Source organism: Polypterus senegalus, chromosome 15 (genome assembly GCF_016835505.1).
Source record: "Polypterus senegalus isolate Bchr_013 chromosome 15, ASM1683550v1, whole genome shotgun sequence".
Lineage (NCBI taxonomy): Eukaryota > Metazoa > Chordata > Cladistia > Polypteriformes > Polypteridae > Polypterus > Polypterus senegalus.
Window position 1 is genome coordinate 50,275,924 of NC_053168.1, and position 25,769 is coordinate 50,301,692.

At 37.4% G+C, this 25,769-nt stretch overlaps 2 protein-coding genes across 3 annotated transcripts in view; one reads left to right on the plus strand and one right to left on the minus strand.

Annotated features, from left to right (window-relative positions):
- Nucleotides 1–17,278, plus strand: part of LOC120516066 (endoplasmic reticulum membrane sensor NFE2L1-like) — a 41,304-nt gene extending 24,026 nt beyond the window's left edge. For both annotated transcript variants that reach the window (XM_039737514.1, XM_039737515.1), the window contains exon 4: nt 12,908–17,278. In XM_039737514.1, the coding sequence (XP_039593448.1) occupies nt 12,908–14,110 (1,203 nt within the window). In that variant the 3' untranslated portion in view covers nt 14,111–17,278. The remainder of the gene's footprint in view (nt 1–12,907) is intronic.
- Nucleotides 1–25,769, minus strand: part of LOC120516067 (chromobox protein homolog 3-like) — a 126,002-nt gene that overhangs the window by 60,675 nt on the left and 39,558 nt on the right. The window lies entirely within an intron of this gene.

The following is a 25,769-nucleotide window of genomic DNA, read 5'->3' on the forward strand; positions in this document are numbered from 1 at the left end:
AAGTAAATTACAGTTACCACATTCTTTAATGGCAATTTTGCTGTGGTTTAATTAAATCAATCTATAAACAGAGGAGAGCTTCGTTATGTGCTACAACTGCATGAAAATGTTCATGGAAACAAGGCTTTATTGTAGCTTTTTTGTGATCATATTTTTGCTAAAACGCATTAATATATGTAAAATTTTGTAAACTTGGAAAAAGAGTATGAGGATAAAACCAAAGTTTTAATGAAGACACAGCAGAATTCACCATTTATACCAAAAAGAAGCAGTAATACCAAAAAAGCTGAAATGATTGAGTATATGACTGTATATGCAGTATTCTAGTGCAGTGAAACAGTGAAAAATATAGTTCATTGCAGGATGTGTGGTGATTAGTTGCAGTATCCTAATTGACCAAATAAACCCTCAATTGGATGGGTTTTAGTTAAGGTAAAAATAGCTTTCTCAAGGAGAAAGGTTGAATGCATCAACTTTAAAGCCAAGAATGTTTCCAAGCATTGATTAACTCGAAATAATACATATCTTTCAAATGTGTGTGCTAAGAATGTTTTTGTAAAATATAACTTAGTGTGTGAGGCTCCAGAAGTACTCCCTTCCTTCACAGTCTCACAACAGAGCAGTCTTTCATCCTTTTGCCATGGTTTCTTGTAGCTTCCTTGCGAATGATGTAGTTGCAATAGTACTTTGATAGGCTTTGGTTAGCTAGAGAAACGTGAATTGCTACCAAGGATGAAAACAATGTTGTAGATCACCTTTCTGGAGGTCTATTTTTAAATCTATGCTTTGTATTAAGGAGGTTGATAGAAACTATAGGCATAATTTGTTTAATTTTATTTATACTGCTGGGGTACGCACATTTTCATAAAATCTAATTGAAAGGAAATTTTGTGCTAAACACCTACAGACACACGCTTTTTTACTCAAGCACTTTAGATATGCTTCCTTCATACTGCCTACCACATGAGTTGAACAAAGAAGCAAAATTTTATGTCTCCTTCCCTCAGAAAGATGCCCAGAATCTGTGAGAAAAATTGAGTCCTGTACTTCCAAATTCATTTTGTTATTATAAACATATTTTTGAAACACATAAGACATATATTTTTAAAACTCAACCTTTTACCACTTTAACAAAGATGTATCTTGTAAGTTTTAGGCTTGCAATTTATATTTACTGTGGCACCAATAGACTGACACAGGGGAGATCTTTTTTTTTTATTTTAAACTAAGGGTCCCTGGTGGTCCAATCCACTGTTGATAGCTCGCTTTGCTTAGTATCACAGCATGATGGAATTTTTTGTTAAATGCAAAAAAAAAAAAAAACAACAAACAAACCTTTAAAAAATATTTCACACAGGGAGAGTATCATTGTTGTATTATCCTAATGAAGATGAAAAAAATCTACATTAATGTGTACTATGTGACATACTGTATGGTTTGGAAGAAAAATGAGTGTTGCATGAAAATGTTGCTTGAATTACCTAATTGTATCTTATATTTTATTTATATACTGTGTATGTATGTATGTATATATGTGTATATATATATATATATATATATATATATATATATATATATATAGCCTATATATTAGCCTATATATAAAAAAATCTTGAGACAAGACTTTTTCAGAGAGCTGATTTCATATCCTGTGAAATGAGACTTTGTGCCAAGAGATGAATTGAAAATCTAAAAGGTCCAATTGGGGGCGGAAATAAAACACAAACAGTAGAAAAAGAAAAGACAGAGAGTAGAAGACAAAGTATAACGTCATAAACGTTGGCACGATACTCATGCAGAGCAGGTTAGAGATAATGAAAGTACTAAAATTTATAAGTCTCAAAAAGCTGTTAGTAAAGATTGCATTAACAGTAATAAACGGAAATTATTACTTGGTGAAATAACGGAGCAGCGAAAAGAGATTGAATATATGGACATAGGTGATACAACAGAGCTACAAGTTTAATTTCAAAGAAACCACAATTCGGTCAGGTTTATATTTTTGGTTACGGAAAAGCGATGCAACATAGAATCGAAAGAGTTAATCGGACGTATTAGAAATTCTACATATCAAAGACATAGTTGATATCTGTGTTTATCCAAAAGCACAGCACAGTTCGTCGCAAGCGGCAGATCCAGGAAATGAGTAGCGCGTAGGGCCCGCACGGGGGTTTGTGAGCAAAGCAAGCAGGGGGCAGAGCCCCCTAATATGTATGTATGTGTGTATGTATATATACTGTACAATATGAGTAGATAATACTTTTCTTGCAAACACAGGACAAAACAAATGTCAAAATTATGAAAATGTAACTTTGCCTTCAAAAAGCCAAATTTATCCTAAATTCTGCTCTTGTTGAGGTGCAGTGGCTAGTATTTTTTTTCCTCTCCCCTTCTGACCAGTACTTTATTAATAAGATGTCAACCCCTGCTGCTTAGGGAACATTTGGTAAAGTTGGAGACGGCTTGCCTTGGCTTGTATGTCATAATCTTAAAAATTGCATATAGTGCAGCATTTACTTCTTTTTGAATGCTGCAATACTTTTTGCAGCTAGATTTTAAAAAATTTTTTTTTTCAGGTGCATGCTTAAAATTTCAAGACATTGATTCCTCCATTTTTTCCTTACTAAAAAAAACCTGTAAATAACACAGCAGCTAACAGTGGCTTGCTAATTGTGTCCTGCTTGCACCTTTTAGGATTCTTCAAAATGTTTAAATAAAAAGCCAATCTTTAGATAGATAGATAGAGGTAGATAGATACTTTATTAATCCCAAGGGGAAATTCACATACTCCAGCAGCAGCGTACATAAAGAACAATATTAAAGAGTGATAAAAATGTAGGTATAACAGACAATAACTTTGTATAATGTTAACGTTTACCCCCCGGGTGGAATTGAAGAGTCGCATAGTGTGGGGGAGGAACGATCTCCTCAGTCTGTCAGTGGAGCAGGACAGTGACAGCAGTCTGTTGCTGAAGCTGCTCCTCTGTCTGGAGATGACACGGTTCACAGTGGATGCAGTGGATTCTCCATGATTGACAGGAGCCTTCCTCGCCAGTTTGTCCAAGTGCGAGGCGTACCTCTTCTTTCTGCTGCCTCCCCAGCATACCACCGCGTAGAAGAGGACGCTCGCCACAACCGTCTGATAGAACATCTGTAGCATCTTATTGCAGATGTTGAAGGACGCCAGCCTTCTAAGGAAGTATAGATTATATATATATAATCTATATATATATAGATATATATATATCTGTCCTTTCTTACACAGAGCATCAGTATTGGCAGTCCAGTCCAAGTTATCATCCAGCTGCACTCCCAGGTATTTATAGGTCTATCACTATATGCAGTCATGGTGATACTCCATCTGAACCCACTGCTTTGCTGGCACAAAGTCTCCTCAGCTCTCTGCTTACCTGGGCAGCTGTAATTGTGGGTGGGGGGAAACTCTATCCTATGCTGGTATCGGCAGAAGGATGGGTGGAGGGGAAAGGGAAATTAACGGTCAGGAGATTAAACTTACATCTTACGAACAATAAATGAGAAAATCTAACAGAAATAACTCCAACATAATAAAAACAATAAAACAGAAAATACAAGTCAGGGAAGAAAGCCTTGGCTGTAAAACAACAGTGAGAAGTATGGTAGCACTATAGTTTGCACTACAGTGTTATAGCCTTGGAAGACTGGATTCCAAACACAGTCTGGGGGAAGTTTTGCATGTACTCTTAAATTGGCAGTCTTCTCTCATCATTCTGTCCATTTAATGCCTACTCCAATATTTTGTTTTTATCACCCTTCAATATTTTGCTTGTGTCTGAGCCAAAATAACATTCTGTGATCTAGAAATTCTCAGCTATTCAGTTATTGAATCTGTTTCATTACAGAAACTATTTTTAAATGGTTATCCCTCATAAAAATTCAAAAGCTAACTATTACATATGCTTTCATTTTTGATTTGGACCAGAATAATAGTTTGAATACACTTTCCTACTACCATATACAATGTTACTTTCGGTATTCATTTGCTGACTTAGAAAGCATTTTTTGTGATTAGATTTTTTTTATTTAAATCAATAAATACAAGAGAACAGCACCAACTAATTTTAAATAAAAGAAACATTAAATAAAATCTGGCCCCATTATATAATACTTGCAAACTGTGAGGTACAAATGATGACCAAATTCAAACTGAGTTCAAATTAAACCTTGCTTTCAGTTTACCTTCCTAATTTTCAGCGTCCATGGTTTTTAAGATGGGAAAGTTTCTTTCTTTTTTCAGTAAGTGGTGGATGAGGATGTAAGGATGTTTCCATATTGAATGTTACAGTAAAGACAAAAAAGAAAACTTTTATGGCATTACACACAGTCCTGCACTGTCTTCAAAGAAAAACAAATATCAGGAAAAAAATAGTGGGGTGGAGTAAATTGTAGAGCATAGCAGAACATTATTCACCTTTATGAGTGATCTGAGATCTAGTCAAAACTGATACATACTGTAGTTATAAATGATATCATCCAACAACGCTTGTCATTTTGTAAGATTTCTTTTGTAACCCTCCTTACTATTCTATACTACATACCCTGTGAAAACGTTAACATTAATATTCAAGCCTCCTCAGAAGACCCATCTTCCTAGAGTAAATTTTTGCATAATATGTACTTGGCTTCTTTGTGATTTCTATCTGACCAGTTCTGGAGGCCTTTCCTTTTTGCCTTTTCTAGAGCATACATGCAGGACATAGTATCCCCAGCTGCTCCTACATTTCCTCTGTGATTGGCTGCAGGAAACGTCCTGTAGAAATGTGCCACGGTTTTTGTCTGTAGAAGACTTGATCCAAGACCTACCCATACCCTCAACCTACCCAAAGAATAACCCTTATCCCTTAACCCTATCCTTGCTCAGGCAATGTCTTGCCATATGGGCACCTCATCATATCTTTGGAAAGCAAATATAAAGGTATTTTCAAGTAAACAAGGAGTGAAATACAGAACCGTCTAAACAACAATATATATATTTGCATTTTTAAAGTGGAATATATTTGACACAAAGAGCTACTTCATGGTTCTAGCATCCTGGGTTTGAACTGTGTGCCTTGATTTTCTCCAAGTGAAGTTTTAAACTTTTTACTACATTCATGCCCATTTCCCTTCAGATATTCCAATTTTCTGCTTCATTCCTAAAGACATGCATCTTAAGTTGATGGGTTCCTGCCTTGCCCCTAAAGGTTCTGATATAGACTCAGGTTTCCTTGGACACTAAATTGGATTTGGTAGGTTGCAGAATATTTGTTTTGTTATCGACAGTAATGACTAATATATGTAGTTCTTTTTCAATTAACTTTTCAGTCTCAGTTAAAATCATCTGTATAAACTGGATTGAGATCTTTTCCTGAGTATGTCTTTGTCAAATTCTCACACCCTCATTCAACTCTTTTGCATCAGCAGTGCCTTTCTCTTCAGCATTTGTATACAGTATGTGTGTGGGGCTCATTCAAGACAAAGTTATTATAATTGATTTCTATTTACCTTTTCCTTTCTCCAGGAGAGTGTTTACCACTTAGTCTGAACATGTGTAGCTACTTTCCAGTGTTCATTTCATGTTTGTACAGTAACATATTTCATTTGCTGTTTTAAAGTATGTTCTTATAAACTGGCTAATGGTACACTTTTTTTAAGAAGATCGTATATATATATATATATATATATATATATATATATATATATATATATATATATATATATATATATATATATATATATATATATATATATATATATATATATATATATATATATATATATATATATATACATACATACATACACAGTGGGTACGGAAAGTATTCAGACCCCCTTCAATTTTTCACTCTTTTTTTATATTGCAGCCATTTGCTAAAATCATTTAAGTTAATTTTTTTCCTCATTAATTTACACACAGCACCCCATATTGACAGACAAAAAAAAGAATTTTTGAAATTGTTGCAGATTTATTAAAAAAGAAAAACTGAAATAACACATGGTCCTAAGTATTCAGACCCATTGCTCAGTATTTAGTAGGAGCACCATTTTGAGCTAATACAGCCATGAGTCTTCTTGGGAAAGATTGTTGTGAAGCCACTCCTTCGTTATTTTAGCTGTGTGCTTAGGGTCATTGTCTTGTTGGAAGGTAAACCTTCTGCCCAGTCTGAGGTCCTTAGCAGTCTGGAGAAGGTTTTTGTCCAGGATATCCCTGTACTTGGCCGCATTCATGTTTCCCTTGATTGCAACCTGTCGTCCTGTCCCTGCAGCTGAAAAACACCCCCACAGCATGATGCTGCCACCACCATGCTTCACTGTGGGGACTGTATTGGACAAGTGATGAGCAGTGCCTGGTTGTCTCCACACATACCGCTTAGAATTAAGGCCAAAAAGTTCTATCTTGGTCTCATCAGACCAGAGAAGCTTATTTCTCACCATCTCAGAGTCCTTCAGGTGTCTTTTAGCAAACTCCATACGGGCTGTCATGTGTCTTGCCTCTCCTCAGTGTGTGGAGACAACCAGGCACTGCTCATCACTTGTCCAATACAGTCCCCTGTGACGATGTGGGTTCAGGCTCCACACTCCCTTTGATATTGGAAGCACATGAACCCAACACCGTCGATAATGTTGCCGAGTGAGCTAGTCAATGGAGGCAAATTAAGCATCTGAGCAAGGGAAGGTAAAAAGTGCAAAAGTGCTTTTATTTATAATTGTCCATCAAATCAAAAACAGTGTTCCAATAAATAGTGCAGATCTTCACTAAAATAAATAATCCATTAAAAGAACACGTGGGGGTTAAAACTCAATAGAAAAAAACAATCCTTAAAATCGGAGGTTACAATCTTCTCTTGGAATCAATCTTAAAACACTAACACAATCCGGTGCCTATTTTCTGTATGCGTCTCACCTGCTTATCCCGTACGGGCTTAGCAGCAGGCAAGACGCTCTCTGCAGCTGCCCTCCTACATCATACGCTCGAGACTGGAGACCTCCCGAACCCTGGCTTCGGTCTGGCACTCATCCCAGTCCCCGAGACTTGATTACCCTCAACGGCCAGGTCGCCCACGTTGGGGATTCTATCACCAAGTCTCCCGACTTCCGCTGCCTTTTCCATGGCCTCTCTGCGGCCCGTCGCTTTCACCTTGTCACTCCCGCTACCAGATCGCTCAGCGGGAGCGACATCTACACAAACACCTGGGTGTCGGCCTAACACCCAGCTTCCTCGCAGCTGCCCACGGCGCGATCGCGCCACCACGCTCCGCGTGTCCGTCTCTCTCCTGCACCGCTTGCTTCCACGCTCCCTGTAACCTCCGTCCTCTCCTTTCCTTTCTCTCCAATCGATTCTCTCTCTTTCTCCCCAACTGACTTGCGCTTCTTTTAAAAACGTGAGGGGCCATCACAGCTGCAGCATTAGCCACGGGAGCAATCACGAATGTGGGCAGTTCCTCACCTGTGCACACGGTGAGAAACGCCCACATCGACGACTGCCCCGCGGCTCGCTACAACAACGCCCCCCTCACGAAGCCGCCTCGGGTGCGGTGATTATTTATTTAAAATCAATGGCCTTTTCTCCACGAGCTGTGGACCCATAACACCACATCCCCACAGTGAAGCATGGCGGTGGCAGCATTATGCTGTGGGGATGTTTTTCAGCTGCAGGGACAGGACGATTGGTTGCAATCGAGGGAAAGATGAATGTAGCCAAGTACAGGGATATCCTGGACAAAAACCTCCTCCAGAGTGCTAAGGACCTCAGACTGGGCCAAAAGTTTACCTTCCAACAAGACAATGACCCTAAGCACACAGCTAAAATGAAGGAGTGGCTTCACAACAACTCTGTGACTGTTCTTGAATGGCCCAGCCAGAGACCTGACTTAAACCCAATTGAACATCTCTGGAGAGACCTAAAAATGGCTTTCCACCAACGCTTACCATCCAACCTGACAGAACTGGAGAGTATCTGCAAGGAGGAATGGCAGAGGATCCCCAAATCCAGGTGTGAAAAACTTGTTGCATCTTTCCCAAGAAGACTCATGGCTGTATTAGCTTAAAAGGGTGCTTCTACTAAATACTGAGCAAAGGGTCTGAATAATTAGGACCATGTGATATTTCAGTTTTTCTTTTTTAATAAATCTGCAACAATTTCAAAAATTTTTTTTTTGTCTGTCAATATGGGGTGCTGTGTGTACATTAATGAGGGAAAAAATTAATTTAAATGATTTTAGCAAATGGCTGCAATATAACAGAGTGAAAAATTGAAGGGGGTCTGAATACTTTCAATACCCACTGTATATATATATATATATATATATATATATATATATATATATATATATATATATATAAACTTATGAAAAAGTTTGGGAACCCCTCTCAGCCTGCATAGTAATTTACTTTCAACAAAAAAGATAACAGTGCTATGTCTTTCATTTCCTAGGAACATCCGAGTACTGGGGTGTTTTCCGAACAAAGATTTTTAGTGAAGCAGTATTTAGTTTTATGAGATTAAATCAAATGTAAAAAACTGGCTGTGCAAAAATTTGAGTCCCCTTGTAATTTTGCTGATTTGAATGCATGTAACTGCTCAATACTGATTATTTGCAACACCAAATTGGTTGGATTAGCTCGTAAAGTCTTGAACTTCATAGACAGGTGTGTCCAATCATGAGAAAAGGTATTTAAGGTGGTCAGTTGCAAGTTGTGCTTCCCTTTGGCTCTCCCCTGAAGAGTGACAGCATGGGATCCACAAAGCAACTCTCAAAAGATCTGAAAGCAAAGATTGTTCAGTATTATGGTTTTGGGGAAGGCTACAGAAAGCTATCTCAGAGGTTTAAACTGTCAGTTTCAACTGTAAAGAATGTAATCAGGAAATGGAAGGCCACAGGCACAGTTGCTGTTAAACCCAGGTCTGGCAGGCCAAGAAAAATACAGGAGTGGCATATGCGCAGGATTGTGAGAATGGTTATAGACAACCCACAGATCACCTCCAATTACCTGCAAGAACATCTTGCTGCAGATAGTGTATCTAAGAGGGGTTCCCAAACGTTTTCATAACTATATATAAATAATTGCTTTACAATTAAAATGTTTAAGTACCAAAAGTGTTTTGTTAAATACTGTCTTTTTATTATCTATACTAATAAAAGGCAAAGCCCTCACGGACTGACTGACTCACTGACTCATCATTAATTCTCCAACTTCCCGTGTAGGTAGAAGGCTGAAATTTGGCAGGCTCATCCCTTACAGCTTACTTACAAAAGTTAGGCAGGTTTCATTTCGAAATTCTATGCGTAACGGTCATAACTGGAACCTACTTATGTACATATATACGGCCATGGCCTGCAGCTCGGTTGCCGTGTGAGGCGGAGTTGCATCCCTCATCGTCACGCCTCTCACGTAATTGAGTGCCTGCCCATATAAGGCCATCTGTCGGCAGCAATCCAATAGACACGCTGCCGCTAAATATCCGCGGGTGAAGGACTGTGCTTATGCAAACGAAGATGAGATAGTCAGGGATAGACTAGTGTTTGGCACAAACTCAGCGAAAGTGCGAGAGAAACTTTTAAGTTCCAGGTCTTAGCTAACATTAAATAAAGCCGTGGACATCGCGAGATCACACGATATAGCACAAGCACAGGTGAGAACCTTCGATGCATGTACTCAGAGTGGCTCATGTGAACTGACTGTGAACGCAGTATGCAGAGAACAAGGAAGAGCTCCAATGAGCGCTGAACAAAAAACGCATTACACAATTGAGAAGGCTGCAAAAGAATATGAAGCGAGTGACGCATACAAGCACATAAGTACAGCTACTGCGGAAACAAAGAACACGGTGGAAAAAGTCAATGTCCAGCTAAAGAAAGACAATGTAAAAAAAAACCTGTGCATGATGTATGTGATGTCTCACATAGAGGAAGACGAGCTGTTTATTGATGCAGTAAGAAGGGAATCGATGAATGAAACCTGTTATCTTTACAACGGTTGACAAACACGGAATGTAACTTGAACACAACACATAAATAAAATAAGTCAACATTAATTAACATAGAACAGTCCCCTCTGGGCAATCTGCCTAACATAAATGAAACAATCCTCCTTGTATTTAGGGTTCTCACGGAAGGACTTGATGATGATGGTCATGTAGACTTCTGGCTTTTAGTCCATCAATGTTGGAGCATCATGATGCTTTGGGTAGGTGGTGGTGATGCAGGCCACCACCTCAAAGAAATCGGAAAAAGAAACAGAAGAGAGAGTAGGTGTCAGTACGGATTTTAGAGCCACCATGAATAGTTATTATGATGATTTGAACATACAGAGTATCAGGATTAAGTTAAAGTGAAGTTATGAAAAGGTCATGTTAAAGTAATGTTTTTTCAGCAATGTTTTAAAGTGCCCCACTGTATTAGCCTGGCGAATTCCTATTGGCAGGCTATTCCAGATTTTAGATGCATAACAGCAGAAGGCCGCCGCAACACTTCTTTTAAGTTTAGCTTTTGGAATTGTAAGGAGACACTAATTTGAGGATCTAAGGTTACGATTTGGAATATAGGGTGTCAGACATTCCGATATATAAGATGGAGCGAGATTATTTAAGGCTTTATAAACCATAAGCAGAATTTTAAAGTCAAGTCTGGAAGACACAACCAGTGTAGTGACAGCAACACTGGAGAAATGTGTTCGGATTTTCTTTTCCTAGTTAGGATTCTAGCAGCTGCATTCTGCACTCGTTGCAAATGATATATGTCTTTTTTGGGTAGTCCTGAGAGGAGTGCGTTACAGTAATCTAAGCGACTGAAAACAAAAGCGTGAATTAATTTCTCAGAATCTTTCAATGATATAAGAGGTCTAACTTTTGCTATGTTTCTTAAGTGAAAAAATGCTATCCTAGTGGTCTGATGAATATGCGATTTAAAATTCAGGTTACAGTCAACAGTTATCCCTAAGTTTTTTACTTTCGTCTTAACTTTTAATCCTAATGCATCAAGTTTATTTCTGATAACTTCATTGAATCCATTATTGCCAATCACTAAAATTTCAGTTTTCTCTTTATTTAGCTTGAGAAAATAACTATTCATCCATTCAGAAATACCAGTAAGACATTGTGTTAGTGAATCGAGAGAGTCGGTGTCATCAGGTGCTATTGATAAGTACAGCTGTGTGTCATCAGCATAGCTGTGGTAGCTCACGTTGTAACCTGAGATAATCTGACCTAACGGAAGCATATAGATTGAGAAGAGCAGCGGACCCAGGATAGAGCCTTGTGGAACACCATATAGAATATCATGTGTCTTTGAGTTGTGATTACCACAACTAACAAAGAATTTTCTCCCTGCCAGGTAGGATTCATACCAATTTAAGTCACTGCCAGAGAGGCCCACCCATTGACTAAGGCGATTTCTAAGAATATTATGATCAATGGTGTCAAATGCGGCACTCAGATCGAGGAGGATGAGAACAGATAAATGGCCTCTGTCTGCATTTACCCGCAAGTCATTTACTACTTTAACAAGTGCAGTTTCTGTGCTGTGATTTGTTCTAAAACCTGACTGAAATTTATGGTGGTCATTTAACTGCATAATGACTGCCTTCTCTAGAATTTTACTTAAGAAGGGCAGGTTAGAGATGGGTCTGAAATTTTCAAAAGCAGAGGGGTCAAGATTATTTTTCTTGAGTAGGGGTTTAACTACAGCAGTCTTAAGACATTCTGGGAGTATATATATATATATATATATATATAAAATATAATATGACAGCAACACTCATAATAGTGAAAAAACAATGTTATTTTTAAAATGTTTTTTTCTTTTTCATTACTTCTTTAACACACTAGTTCTCCGATGCGAAGTGCGGGTATTTTGCTAGTATATTTATATGTGTGATGTGTGTGTGTGGTTCATGACAGTACAGAGTTTTTTAAATAAAAATAATGAGGTTCAGTGGATGCATATATTGTACATGCAGATGTGAAGCCACACTACCCCAAACTATTTAATGGGAAGATTGGCTGATTGCATATTAATGTGCAAACACAATCAGTTCAGATGATTTACTCATTGACACCCCATGGATCATTGATGGAAGCACCTGCTCCCTCAAGTACAAAGAGAATGTGGGTAGGATAGAAAAAGAGAGCAAAAAGAAACTGAGAAAGAAAGACCAATGAGAAGTGAGTGGAAATGGGTGGGAAGCCAATGGTATTAGAAGGCGGCAAAGTGGTCTGGGAAGCCATGCAAAGGAACTGAGTGAGAGGTGCTGTAGTGGTGGATTGTCCCTTTTGAGTAGCAGGGAGCAGGTGTAATTGAGTACTCCAGGGGTCTTGTTGACGCTAAGGGATTGCATCAGGATGAGGAAGTCTGGGTTGGCCAATCCCAGTGGATGCCGACAGATGGGTGGCCGGGGTGGCATTTGGGGGCTGCTGTTTCTGGTGTCTTGGTGTCCTCTGAGTATACCCCAGAGATGATTGAGCAGCACTAGAAAGAGGAGTTCAAGGCTGATTCATAATCTAATTTTATATTTGTTTTTAGTGTTTTGTTTATTGATTTTAATTTAATCCACCAGTCACCTCATAACTTCATAACCTGCATATACAATACAGATTACTTATTTTTTTCTTTACTTATGTTTTCTGTTTGAGGTCAGTAATTAGGTTTTTAGGTCATAGTATATATTTTTTAATATATATTGTAAATCGGTGTTGATTGATCAGAAATTGTAGGCATTGTTTGTAATTATTTGAATACTGAAACAAAATAATTTAGCAGTATACTAGTATACATGTTACCATCATTTAAAACAAATGCATGAACAATAAAGAGTTTAAAGATGTTTTTCACCTTAGGTCAATAGACTCGTTAAGACTTTATGTGTTAATATTTTCTTTTTTTATTTTTAGGACATGGGCATATATTCTGTTCAGGCAAATGGTGATTCCAGCACTGGTATGAATATTTCACAAGCTGTTAGTCATAATGTGAGCTTACAAGATGCAATGGCTTCCAGAAACCACCATGATCTAAGAAGAGATTTTGATCTAATGAGAAGTGAGCAAAGTTCAGAACTTCTGCAGTCACAGTCTTCCAACTTGTCCAACTCTGAAATGCTTCTCAGTGTTTCTAATCTGACAGCTGAGCTTTTTCCACTTATCGAAAATTGTACCAGAAATATATCAAATCATAACCAGTTATCTGGTTTCCTTGATGAAGCTGTGTTTGAACAAATTAATTTAATGGGCCTTTGTATGGAAGGACTTGATAAGATGCTTGAAGAACATGATTCAGATTCTGGACTGTCAATAAATTCTAGTTCTAATAGTCCCGAATCTCCCATTAGTTCAGAGATGTCTTCATGTAGATCATTCTGTGAAGATGAAGGAGCTGTTGGATATAGCATTAAAGCTGAACATGTTTCATGGGATGGTGTGGAGGGAGCTACAGGAGGCTCAAAAGTTTGTTGCTCCCAATACAATGAACGTTCCCCTGTTTGTGACTATAGTGTGCATCATGACCACACTTACAACCTTTCTCCAAATCAAAATATTTCCACCTTTCCTCCATCAGATGTCAAATGGGAAGAGGAGGATATTAAAACTAACTGGAGTGAGGATATTGATCTTACTCAAGATGAAAGACGAGTAAGAGCTCTAAGAATTCCATTTTCAGTCTCTGAAATAGTCAACATGCCTGTTGAAGCCTTTTTGGATCTGGTTTCTAAATATGATCTTACAGATGCCCAAGTTACTCTAGTTCGGGATATAAGACGTCGGGGGAAAAACAAGGTTGCCGCACAAAACTGCCGTAAACGTAAAATAGATATTATTGCAAACCTGGAAAGTGATGTGGAAAAACTTAGGATGCAGAAAGACAAACTTATGAAAGAAAGGTGTCAACAGAGCAGATCTATCAGTACCATGAAAGAAAAGCTGAATGCCCTATACAAAGATGTATTTAGTCGACTGCGAGATGATGAGGGCAGGCCTGTTAACCCAAGCCAGTATGCTCTTCAATGTAATAGTGATGGAAGTGTCATAGTTATGCCTCACAAACTGTTGGCAATGAAACAGAAATCGGACAAAAGAAAAAAGGAAAAGAAACGTTGAAAATGAAGTTATTTATTTGCCCCACTTTTCACTTTAAAAGAGAGGTTTAGTTGTTTGTTTGCCTATGTCTGTTTTGAAAGCTCTGAGGTGAGGTGTCAATTTATTGCTAAAGGGGGCTTTTGTATGTTTTAAAGATTTTAAAATATTGCAACTTTTATTAACTTGTTAATTTTTATTGAAAACAAAATCTCTTACTGTGTTGAGACTTTGCAGTCCACTTCTGTAAAGTAAAATCCCCAGGAGACATTTAGGACAGCTGTTGCTAAGCACATCCTGAAAAGTATACACCTAAAGCAATAATTTCTAATCTGCATCAATGTCTGATAATTTTCTTATGAAAAAAAGCTGCTAATCACTGGATGACTGTTAATAAAAATAACTAACGGTTGCTTAAAAAGTTATTTATTTATTTATTTATATGAATCACCTTGTCCGAAACACACATCAAAATCTTTAGTCATCATCTTCCTGACAAGAGTAAGACTGTCCCATTTCCCTATGCTAGATGTGACTAGTTATAACAGATCAAAAGTGTTGCTGAAGTTTGGCTGTATGCAGCCCACTTGGTTTTGATTATAACACGTTAGTGTTAGTCAAGTTCAGTGGAGTTTGCATAGAAGAATAACGTTTAATTTTAAAACAAAACTTACTTTACATAATTTTACTTGAGTTCTCTTTGAATTAATTTTAGGTCTCTAATATGAAAATTATTAAAGACTTTTTTTTTTCCGATAATCTTTGTGATCATTTGCTCCTTGTAGATGGCAAATGATGCCAAATTCATGCAATAAGATTGGTGAAGTATTAAAATGAATGTATTATGTTAATGATATTTTGCCTGCTTTTTGTGTGGCCTTTAGTTTTAGGGTATAAACAATACAGCGGGTAAGGGAAGACTCTCTGGGAGTCTGTTTCTGCACTACTGATTATTTTTATACTATATATACAGTGAAATGTGTAATTTTGCTTAAAGAATAGTGGAAACCTCTTTAATCAAAGATAGTTTGTTTTTTGTCATATTTTGCTAAACATACAAAACCAGTGTTAATTTCACCTGAGCATTCTAAGTAATCTTAATTTTCAGACAAGCATGTTTGTTTTTTTTAGCTGAACTGGGTAAATAGAAGACTTGGATTTTTATTCACATGTATTTTATTTGTTCATAAAGCAGCATGCTATTTAAGGTCAGGTATAGCACACACTGTAATTTCCCACAACACCATTACTGTTAGCAATGAATATTTCCAAATACTACTAAAATTTGTTTCTACACTCTAGCTTCTCATCCTATTTTTCTTTATTGATAATGTTTATTATATTTCAGAGAAAGATTTACTTCTGCATCCTTGATTGTACAAAGTAAAAGATTGTACAAAAATGTCCTGAATTGTTTGAGACAAACAGACACATGCATTGTGTATGAACAAAGAAGAGACCAACAAACTTTGTTTTGTGTCTAATTTTTGATTTTGGCCAAATGGGTGCATCTGTTTGGGCAGATTTAATGTTTGTTGAGTAGGACCAATACGTTATAGGGATAGGTTATTAACCATATGGCCTTCAAGGCTTTTCCCTATGTGTTTTTCTTGCTATTGAATTTCCTGCTGGGGTGGAGATGGAGAAGAGGTGCATGTAGGGCATCTTGATTCTGCATTCAGCTTGCCTTGGCACAAGCAAATTGTGTAAGTTCAAAAAGAAGCTTTTACTACTTTTACGAATTCCATTTACAAATAATGTGGTGAGTTGCCTATTTAGACAGAACCATTTTGATGAGTTTAAGGCAGCCTTAATATTTTGGCTAAGAGTATAAGGAAAATAACTAATCAAAGTTCATTCCACAACCCACACTAAAAAAAAAAAGTTTTAAGTCTGAACAGCCAAAGTACTGTTTTATCAGCTTAATAGCAACTTTAATGTTGTGTTTCTGCATTTGTATTTATTTTCGACTTGATATTAACTTTCATTTTTACCTTTGAATATTATGTATTGGTATTCCACACTAGCTACATAGGGAGAAATACAATTTCTGCTTTAGTAATGAAATTACTTAACTCTTTTAGACATTGTTTCCTTATATTTATATTGGTGAAATCACAAACTGCTTTCTGCCGTGAGTTGCGGCAATAATATTTGGATACCTCCTTGCATTTTTCAATAAGAAATAACTAGGAGCTTGTAATTTCTTTAAAAAAAATGGAAAAAGCTATATACAATTTTTTGGAATATTGACAGGCATGTGTGTATTTTGGTTTGGAATTATTGGTTCTGAGAATGAATGTGTTTGGTATTTTTTGTGTGCTCTGAACAAGAAAAATTTTTTTTGTAATAATGTTTTGATTCTATAAATGTTGTGCCACCATTTTCCTCTTATGCCAAAAATTAATTTCCTTGTTTGGATTTCAATTGAAAAAACATAAAACGTTGTGAACTAAACTGAAAAAATTTGTTTGTCTCTGTTCAAACAGCTTTTTTGTGAAAGTCATTTTAGCCATTAAGTTTTAGTGCTTTACAGCAGGTACCACTTTACCACTAATGGTTGTAAAATCTGAAAAGTCAGAATGCCCTTGCACTGTAATGAGATTTGTATTACCTAAGAAATGGGCAAATACTGTACTTTTTTTAGAGTGTGAAATAGTGTTTCTGTTTTAAGGTATGATTTGAACTATACTTATGTAATTTTGCTCTTAAACTACATTTTTTAATGTTGCTTTTTTATGTTTCAACATGTCATTCTTTATACCACTCCAGTGCATAAACAAGACCAAGTGTTATCTCTTAAATATTCCTATTTACCCTAATAATATTTGTGGTTTAGCTTTTGTAGGAGGTGTAAAATAAATTACTGGTCATGTTTTTTTTTGTTATTTTGTTGAGTGCATGTGTTATTTTTAAATGTGTTAAATATCTTAAGCAAAATGATGATTTAAAAAATCTTTTTTTTCTTTTTCAGTTCAACTTGAAGTTTTGTTCCCTAATTATAGTAGTATACTTAGTTGTAATTTATCACATAATTCCAAAGCTGATTTAAGTTGTCATTTTCTTCAAATATTGGTTTGTGTATGTTAAAGATACATTTGTTTGGGATTCTGTTCTGCAGTTAGAATCTTTCTTTTAGTATATGCATTGTTAATCACATGCCTTGATAAACATTGCATTTCTGAATACAAATTACACTGACTGTTTGTTTTTCTACCTTTTTAGTAATGTTTTATAGTAGTTACTGTTTATAAAAACTGATTACATGAAACCTTCATACATGCCCTATGTATACTCAGAGCTCATTTCCACAAATATGTATTCTTCTTATTTTTATTGGAAATGTGGATGGTGCTTGTTCAGCTTGATTTTAACTTGTCAAAATAAAGTGATGGCAACAAACATATTTATATACATTTTCCCATAAAATTTAGAAGGTAGAGAATCCACAGTGCCACTTTAATAGTCATAATGCACAGTAAATATTTAATGGGTGAATTATAACTTTTTTTAGGTTGCTTTGGAAAATGTTTTGTCTCTTGACACAGAATTGTGGAGATAGACATTAAAAGCTTATCATGTCTTTATCAAGATCTTACTTGACCATTATTGCAATGTCTTTTTTGGGCATGCTAGCATCAGGTTCTTTTTTTTTTTTTTTTTTAAGTGTAGACAACTTGCAGTGAAAAAGCAATGAGCGTTTTGCATAATGATGCAATAATTTCACAGTAAATGTAAACTTCAGCAACTGAGGAATAAATTGAGCACTGGAGTGAGAAAATTAACACCTATTGCATACTAAATAGTTGTTCCTACTGCATTATCATCTCTATTAAACATTTTGCAAATCTGAACACTTATATTTTTGTGGAAGTAGTGGCAACAGCAACAGTTGCCATTTCCAGCATTTCTATTTCTATGATATTCCCATTTTCAGAGAATTTTGTTTCATGTAATAATGCGATTAGCTGTGCTATCCATCTAAGATTGGTTTAAGTAGTCAATATAGACATTGGCTTTAACATTTGCAGAACACCATCTATGGGAATGTATTTTGTACATAGTATCAAAATGCATTACTGCAAATATTTGTGATGCAGCATCTGTTGGAATGATTAATACAATGCATATATCTCTGTTATATGCAGTTTGGTATGGAATTTGTAAAAGGAGTATTAATGTTTGTGATGTGCCATCTGTTGGAATGACAGGCATGGTAACTGGATAGACACACAGATACTATTCCTTTTATTAAGGTAGAATGCTGTGTAATATGACAGTGACAGTGTCGAATAGTAGAATTGAGTATTCTGTGATCAGATATGGGCCACTGCGAAAACAGTGGTTGATGAGAACACACCAACACGAGATGTTAAGAACAGTAAATGCCCCAGTGGCCATATGTAAAAGAATGTGTTACGGGAGATTGAGTTGTGGTGAAGAACAGCCTTTCTTACCATTGGGAGGCTGTGTTATGGCACTGTACGCAGACTGGAGTATTATGGTGTAATGATAACAGATCTAGTGAGGAAAGGGAGGCAATACAGGGCATCTTAAGGGAAACCCATATGGTAGCTAAAAAGCATAACTTTGATGGTTATTTTCACAGAATTCCTGCTGACTTGTGAGTTATGCGCAATATGGAAAAAATGCAATTTGTTTTAAACCTATTCACCATCCTAAGATCTTTTATATTCTAATTTATCTTACTAGTGTTATACTTTATCACCAAATATACCAAAATGTGCTGATAACATGTGACTGTTCTCCTTTGAAGTTAAGAACCCTTTCTTATGACATAAGAAGAACACGTTTTAGTGGTTTAATATAGTATTCCATTAAAGTATTCATAAGTCCTGGGGGCGAGGGAGAAAATTCTTCAGTACATTTAATTTTTCAAGAGAATTTTCCTTTATTACATGCTCATACAACATGCACAATGTCCTTCCCTTGCAGCACACGGTTGTATTACATCCTGTGGAGTGAATCCCTAGTAACTTTCTGTGCTATGTAACCATTGAGGGCTTTCCTCTCCTTAAATGAAAAATAATTAAGGGCCCAGTATGGGCCTTTCACCTATATACAATTCAACAGTTTTTTTTAAAAGGCTAAAGCTTTATTCACCCCAATGCACAGATATCTGCCTTTTACTTCATAGACTAAGCAATATCATTGACAGTAGATGTGCTGTCAATAAGAAATAAAATTGTGTGTTGAGAGCTACATACCAACTAATTAGAATGATTATGATGATAAGACTTTCTACAGGTGACGGTCTGGTGTTCAGCGTCACAGCTTCCAAGCCCTGGGTGCTCCATGGGTTTTTCTAGAAGTATTCTGGTGTCCCCCCACATTTCCAAGAGAAATATAACCATTTAATTAGTGTCTAAAATGACCTGGCATTAGTGTGTATTTTTGACTTCATGTATTGGAATACTGGATATGTCTGCCATAGTCCACTGCATGAATCTCCAGCAATGATATTTACTAAAGTGATGCTTCATAAAATGTTGTCATGTGAATTATTATGTGCAGTTTAGGACTGGCATGCCATCCAGGTTTGCTTTATGACTGATGCTGCTTGAACTTCAAACCTAAAAGGCTACATTTCTACAAAACTCAGTTTTGTGATGTTAACAACATAAAGGACTCTCAATCTAAAAAAGAGTAACAACAGCAATTTTTGCCACACACATAGAAACCAGTTCACCTTGGACTCAAAGTTTATCATCCTCCAGTGGGACATTTCTAAGTTGTAATGAACATCACTGGGGTTTTTGGATTTGAGTTTCTTCTGTTGATTACCTACTTTTTTGACATTTATGGAGTGCCTAAATTGATCTCAATACATTACATTTTTCAGAAATGTCGCACAGCAGGACACTGAGAACAAACTAATAAAAATAGAGGGTTAGTAATGGTTCATAATTATTTGTATTACTTATAATCTTACCTTCTAACAAATTGGTCTAATATGTACAGCTAAAGTGCTGTAATTTGGGTATGCTAGACTAAAATAGTCTTCGGTCTGGATTTAAATGTTAGACTGAAGGGGCATCTTTCATAAAAGTACACAGGTTCTTCCACTGCTCTAGTATACTGTAGTTTAAAAGCTTGACCTGTTATTTTGTTAATCCTTGGAATCTATAGTAGATTGACAACGTGATTTTAATGTGTGCTATGGTTAATGACAGTTCAGATAGGTAAGCAGTCCCTTGGCCATTCAAGGCTTTATATGTATAAATGATTTGTGAAAGTGAATTTTGAAATCCAACCTAAGTTTAGATGGAAGCCAGTGTAACAACTTGAGAACAGGAATTATGTCATCATTCTTTTTGGTTCTTGCAATGATTCCCATCAGTTGATTTGTACCTCTTGCATCAATGAGTCTTGGCTACCCAACCCCTTGTTGTTGGTTAGTGGTTCTTCGATCTTTGGACCACTGCTGGTAGGTACTCACCATGGCTGATCATGAGCACCAGACAAACCTTGCAATTTTGGAAACAATTGGACCCAGTCATCTCCATAACAATTTGGCCCTTATCAAAGTCATTTAGGTCTATACACCTGGCCATATCGTCTGCATTTAACATATTGCCTATGCATACCTAACGTCAACATCCTGTCTAATATATCCCTGACCATGACTTGTGCTGCTGGTAAGAGCCAGAGTCTTTCGCTTCACATGGAAGCAATCATAATATACTGCTGAAAAAAAATAAGGGAGCACTTAATCATGTCTAACACCAAGTCACTTAAGCTTCAGGGACAGTCTGTCCAGTTAGGAAGCATAACCGAGTCTGAATCAACTTCACCTGCTTTGGTGCAAATGAAAGTGACAACAGGTGCACTGGAGAGGCAACGGCAAGACAACTTCCAAAAAGGGAATGGTTTTGCAGGTGGCGGCCACAGACAGTTGCTCTCTCCTTCTCCTTTCTGACCGATTCTTCTCTAGGTTTGCATTTGTAGTGCCCTTGTCACTACAGGTAGCATAATGTAGTACTACAGGTTGCACTGGTAGTCATGCTTCTCCAGGATGGCACATTCATAATCTGCCATCGCAAGGAGGTCTTGAGAGCATGGGAGTGGATACTAGGAAATGAGTCGATACATGAAGAGAGCTGGACAGGGCCATAGAAGGGCATCAGTCTAGAAGCAGGACTGGTATCTACTCCTTTGTGCAAGGAGGAACAGGAGGACCCCCAGAAAATGACCTCCAGCTGGCTACTGGTGTGCATGTTTTTGACCAAATTGTCAGAAACAGACTCCATGAGGGTGGCATTAAGGCCCAATGTTCTGAAGCTTCACTGACTTGGTGTTAGACTGATGATTAATGTTTCCCTTAATTTTAATTTCTTTTGAGCAGTTTATTTTAGCTCATCAATGTAGTCAAGAGTCATGCTTCAGGACATTAACTGTATATGGATTAGGGAATGAGTGATGGAAAAAGTCTGGAAACCGAATTTCTTTTTTCCTCATCAGATTTTTAATATGGGATACTTTGTAAAATATGACTTGTACGTACATAATCCCATCCTTACCCACCACTTCTCAGTGATTCTGTCGTTTTTTGCAGCACATCCTGAGAGAAATGACAATCCTCCTGGGTGAGGATGCTACTGTTCACCATATCCTTAATACTTTGATGCCATACATACAAACTGGTTAACAAACCCAGGTTTAGGACAGAGTCTGGTTTGACGAGCATAACAAACTTTACATATGCAGTGCCATTCTCATAATCCTATCATCCATTCACCAAGTTTCCCTGATGTTCAGTTAAATTGAAATCTAGGAATGTTAGAGGCCAGGGCAACACTTTAAACTCTTCATCATTTCCCTCAGAACAATGCTTGACAGAGTTTTCTACTCTTATGATGTTACCCAACATCGTTATGCAAAATGGATTGCACATGCATACTGCAGAAGCATTGAAGTTAGTCAATTGTATAACTGAACATACAAACTGTTATTTTTGGGCCCAAATCCCTGTTAAGTGACTTCATATTGGTGTTTTCTTTTAGTGTATTTTGCCACTTCTTTTGTATAAAGATTTGAGGGAAATTATTCAGTCAGATCCTGGACTGAAAATTAAAGTAAAACAATATTGTGTATTTTGCTCATACCAAAGTTTAGGAATGTTTTTTCTTTGTGAAAAGGCTATAATAAAAAAAATATCTAGGTTAGTTTTTAAGCTTTATGCAGTTATTTAATTTAAGGTTAAGCATTTCAGTCTGATACTTTCTGGGCTCAGCAAAAAGTGAATCCCAAGGGTAAAAGTGTGATAGATGAAGGTACAAGAACTATACGTTTTATCTGTTTGCATTTAGTTTTATTGCATGAAGGATAATTAGAAAGTATGAAAACTTCACAAAATTGAATAAAAACACATTAGCCTGATGTGCATACTGGTTGGTATTCATTTACATGAACAGAATAACTCAATTTAGCCATCTGGGGAAGCATCCTTATACAGTAAATATTGGCATTAAAAGTGTCATGTAACATGTGGAGCCCAATTTCAGCTGCATTTGTAAATTTGGATTTTGCCTTAAAAGATTTCATTTTGTATACTTAAACTGCAAGAAATTTACAGCCCATATGGAACTCACAAGTGTGTCTAATGCACCTTTATCTATGATGTATCTTGACATGTAATGGAATATAGATATCGGTTGCTTGGCCAGATGGAATCCTCTGTATATCTGTGTGGGTGTGTAAGTATACACTCATTGCACACTTTAAGTACACCTTGCTAATACTGGGTTGGACCCCCTTTTGTCTTCAGAACTGCCATAATTCTTTGTGGCAGAAATTCAACAGGGATTTTGGTCCATATTGACATGGTAGCATCATGCACTTGCTGCGGATTTGTTGGCTGCACATCCATGATGTGAATCTCCAATTCCACCACATCCCAAAGCTGCTCTATTGGATTGAGATCTGGTGACTGTGGTGGGCATTTGAGAACTGTGAACTCATTGTCATGGTCAAGAAACCAGTTTGAGATGATGTGAGGTTTCCGTTATGGGGTATTTTTCTGCTGGATGTAGATATCACAAGATGAGTTCACTGCGGTCATAAAAGGGATAGACATGGTCAGTAATAATACTCAGGTAGGTTGAAACATTTAAACAATGCTCAACTGGTACTGACGGGCCCAAAGTGTGCCAAGAAAATATTCCCCACACCATTATACCACCACCAGCCTTATCTGTTGATGCAAGGAAGGATGGATCCATGTCTTCATGTTGCTGGCGCCAAATTCTGACCCTACCATCCAGATTTCACAATAGAAAGCAAGACTCCTCAGAACAAGCAACATTTTTCCAGTCTTCAGTTGCTTGTTCTTTGCTGACAGGAGTAGCACCCAGTGTGGTCTCTGGTCTCCTGCTACTGTAGCTCATTTACTTCAAAGTTCAACATGTTGTGAGTTCAGAAATACTCTTCTGCATACCTAGGGTTGTAATGGGTGGTTACTTGAGATACTATTGCCTTTCTATCAGTTCAAACCAGTCTAGCCATTCTCCTCTGACCTCTGGCATCAACAACTGAGAACTGCTGCTTACTGGATATTTTCCCTTTGTTCGGACCATTCTCTGTAAATGCTAGAGATGGTTTGCTCGTGAAAATCCCAGTAGGTCCATCAGTTTCTGACCAGCCCGTCTGGTACTAACCATGCCACATTCAAAGTCACTTATATCACCTTTCTTCCCCCTTCTGATGTTTAATTTGAACTTCAGCAGGTCATCTTAATAATGTCTATGTGCTGCCATTTGATTGGCTTATTAGATATTTGCATTAATAAGCAGTTGAAGAGGTGTACCTATTACAGTGGCGGTGAGTGTGTGTGCATCTAAGTACTGTATCCCCTAATATGCCAGAGAGCACCATGCCTACGATTCATATCCCATTCAGATACCCACAGGGCATCATGGGATTTGGAGTTTCAGAATACAGCCCTGTTGGGTTCTGTGGGTACCACTAGGGGGTGCTGCAGGGAGATATGGTGCAAATTTTGTGGAACTCCCAGCTGACCTAGAAGTACTTCTGACAGACCATGCCCTATCCCCGTAAATACTCCTGGGTCAGAGATAAAAGGAGCCACTCCACCTTGACCAGAGTTGGGAGGTGGTGGATGAGGCTTGATAGGAGTGTGAACATAGAGAATAATTTTCTGTGCTGTCTATACTTTGATTGTCTTAACGTGTGTGTTAAGGTAAAGTTTATTAATAAGAGGGACTAAATTTTAACCCGTGACTGGTCTAAGTATGATTGTGCCAGTGATATACTGTGTACAGTGGTGTGAAAAACTATTTGCCCCCTTCCTGATTTCTTATTCTTTTGCATGTTTGTCACAGAAAACCCTCAAATAAAGCTGAATTACAACAATTCTGCAAAGATGAGTGGGCCAAAATTCCTCCAGAGCGCTGTAAAAGACTCATTGCAAGTTATCGCAAACGCTTGATTACAGTTATTGCTGCTAAGGGTGGCCCAACCAGTCATTAGGTTCAGGGGGCAATTACTTTTTCACACAGGGCCATGTAGATTTTGATTTTTTTCTCCCTAAATAATAAAAACCATCATTTAAAAACTGCATTTTGTGTTTACTTGTGTTATATTTGACTAATGGTTAAATGTGTTTGATGATCAGAAACATTTTGTGTGAGAAACATGCAAAAGAATAAGAAATCAGGAAGGGGGCAAATAGTTTTTCACACCACTGTATATCATGTATACATACACATACATACAGTGCATCTGGAAAGTATTCACAGCGCATCACTTTTTCCACATTTGTTATGTTACAGCCTTATTCCAAAATGGATTTAATTCATTTTTTTCTCAGAATTCTACACACAACACCCCATAATGACAACGTGAAAAAAATTTACTTGAGAATTTTGCAAATTTATTAAAAATAAAAAAAACTGAGAAATCACATGTACATAAGTATTCACAGCCTTTGCTATGAAGCTCAAAATTGAGCTCAGGTGCATCCTGTTTCCCCTGATCATCCTTGAGATGTTTCTGCCGCTTAATTGGAGTCCACCTTTGGTAAATTCAGTTGATTGGACATGATTTGGAAAGGCACACACCTGCCTATATAAGGTCCCACAGTTGACAGTTCATGTCAGAGCACAAACCAAGCATGAAGTCAAAGGAATTGTCTGTAGACCTCCGAGACAGGATTGTCTCGAGGCAAAATCTTGGGAAGGTTACAGAAAAATTTCTGCTGCTTTGAAGGTCCCAATGGGCACAGTGGCCTCCATCATCCGTAAGTGAAAGTAGTTCAAAACCACCAGGGCTCTTCCTAGAGCTGGCCGGCCATCTAAACTGAGTGATCGGGGGAGAAGGACCTTAGTCAGGGAGGTGACCAAGAACCTGATAGTCACTCTGTCAGAGCTCCAGAGGTCCTCTGTGGAGAGAGGAGAACCTTCCAGAAGGACAACCATCTCTGCAGCAATCCACCAATCAGGCCTGTATGGTAGAGTGGCCAGACGGAAGCTACTCCTTAGTAAAAGGCACATGGCAGCCTGCCTAGAGTTTGCCAAAAGGCACCTGAAGGACTCTCAGACCATGAGAAACAAAATTCTCTTGTCTGATGAGACAAAGATTGAACTCTTTGGTGTGAATGCCAGGCGTCACGTTTGGAGGAAACCAGGCACCGCTCATCACCAGG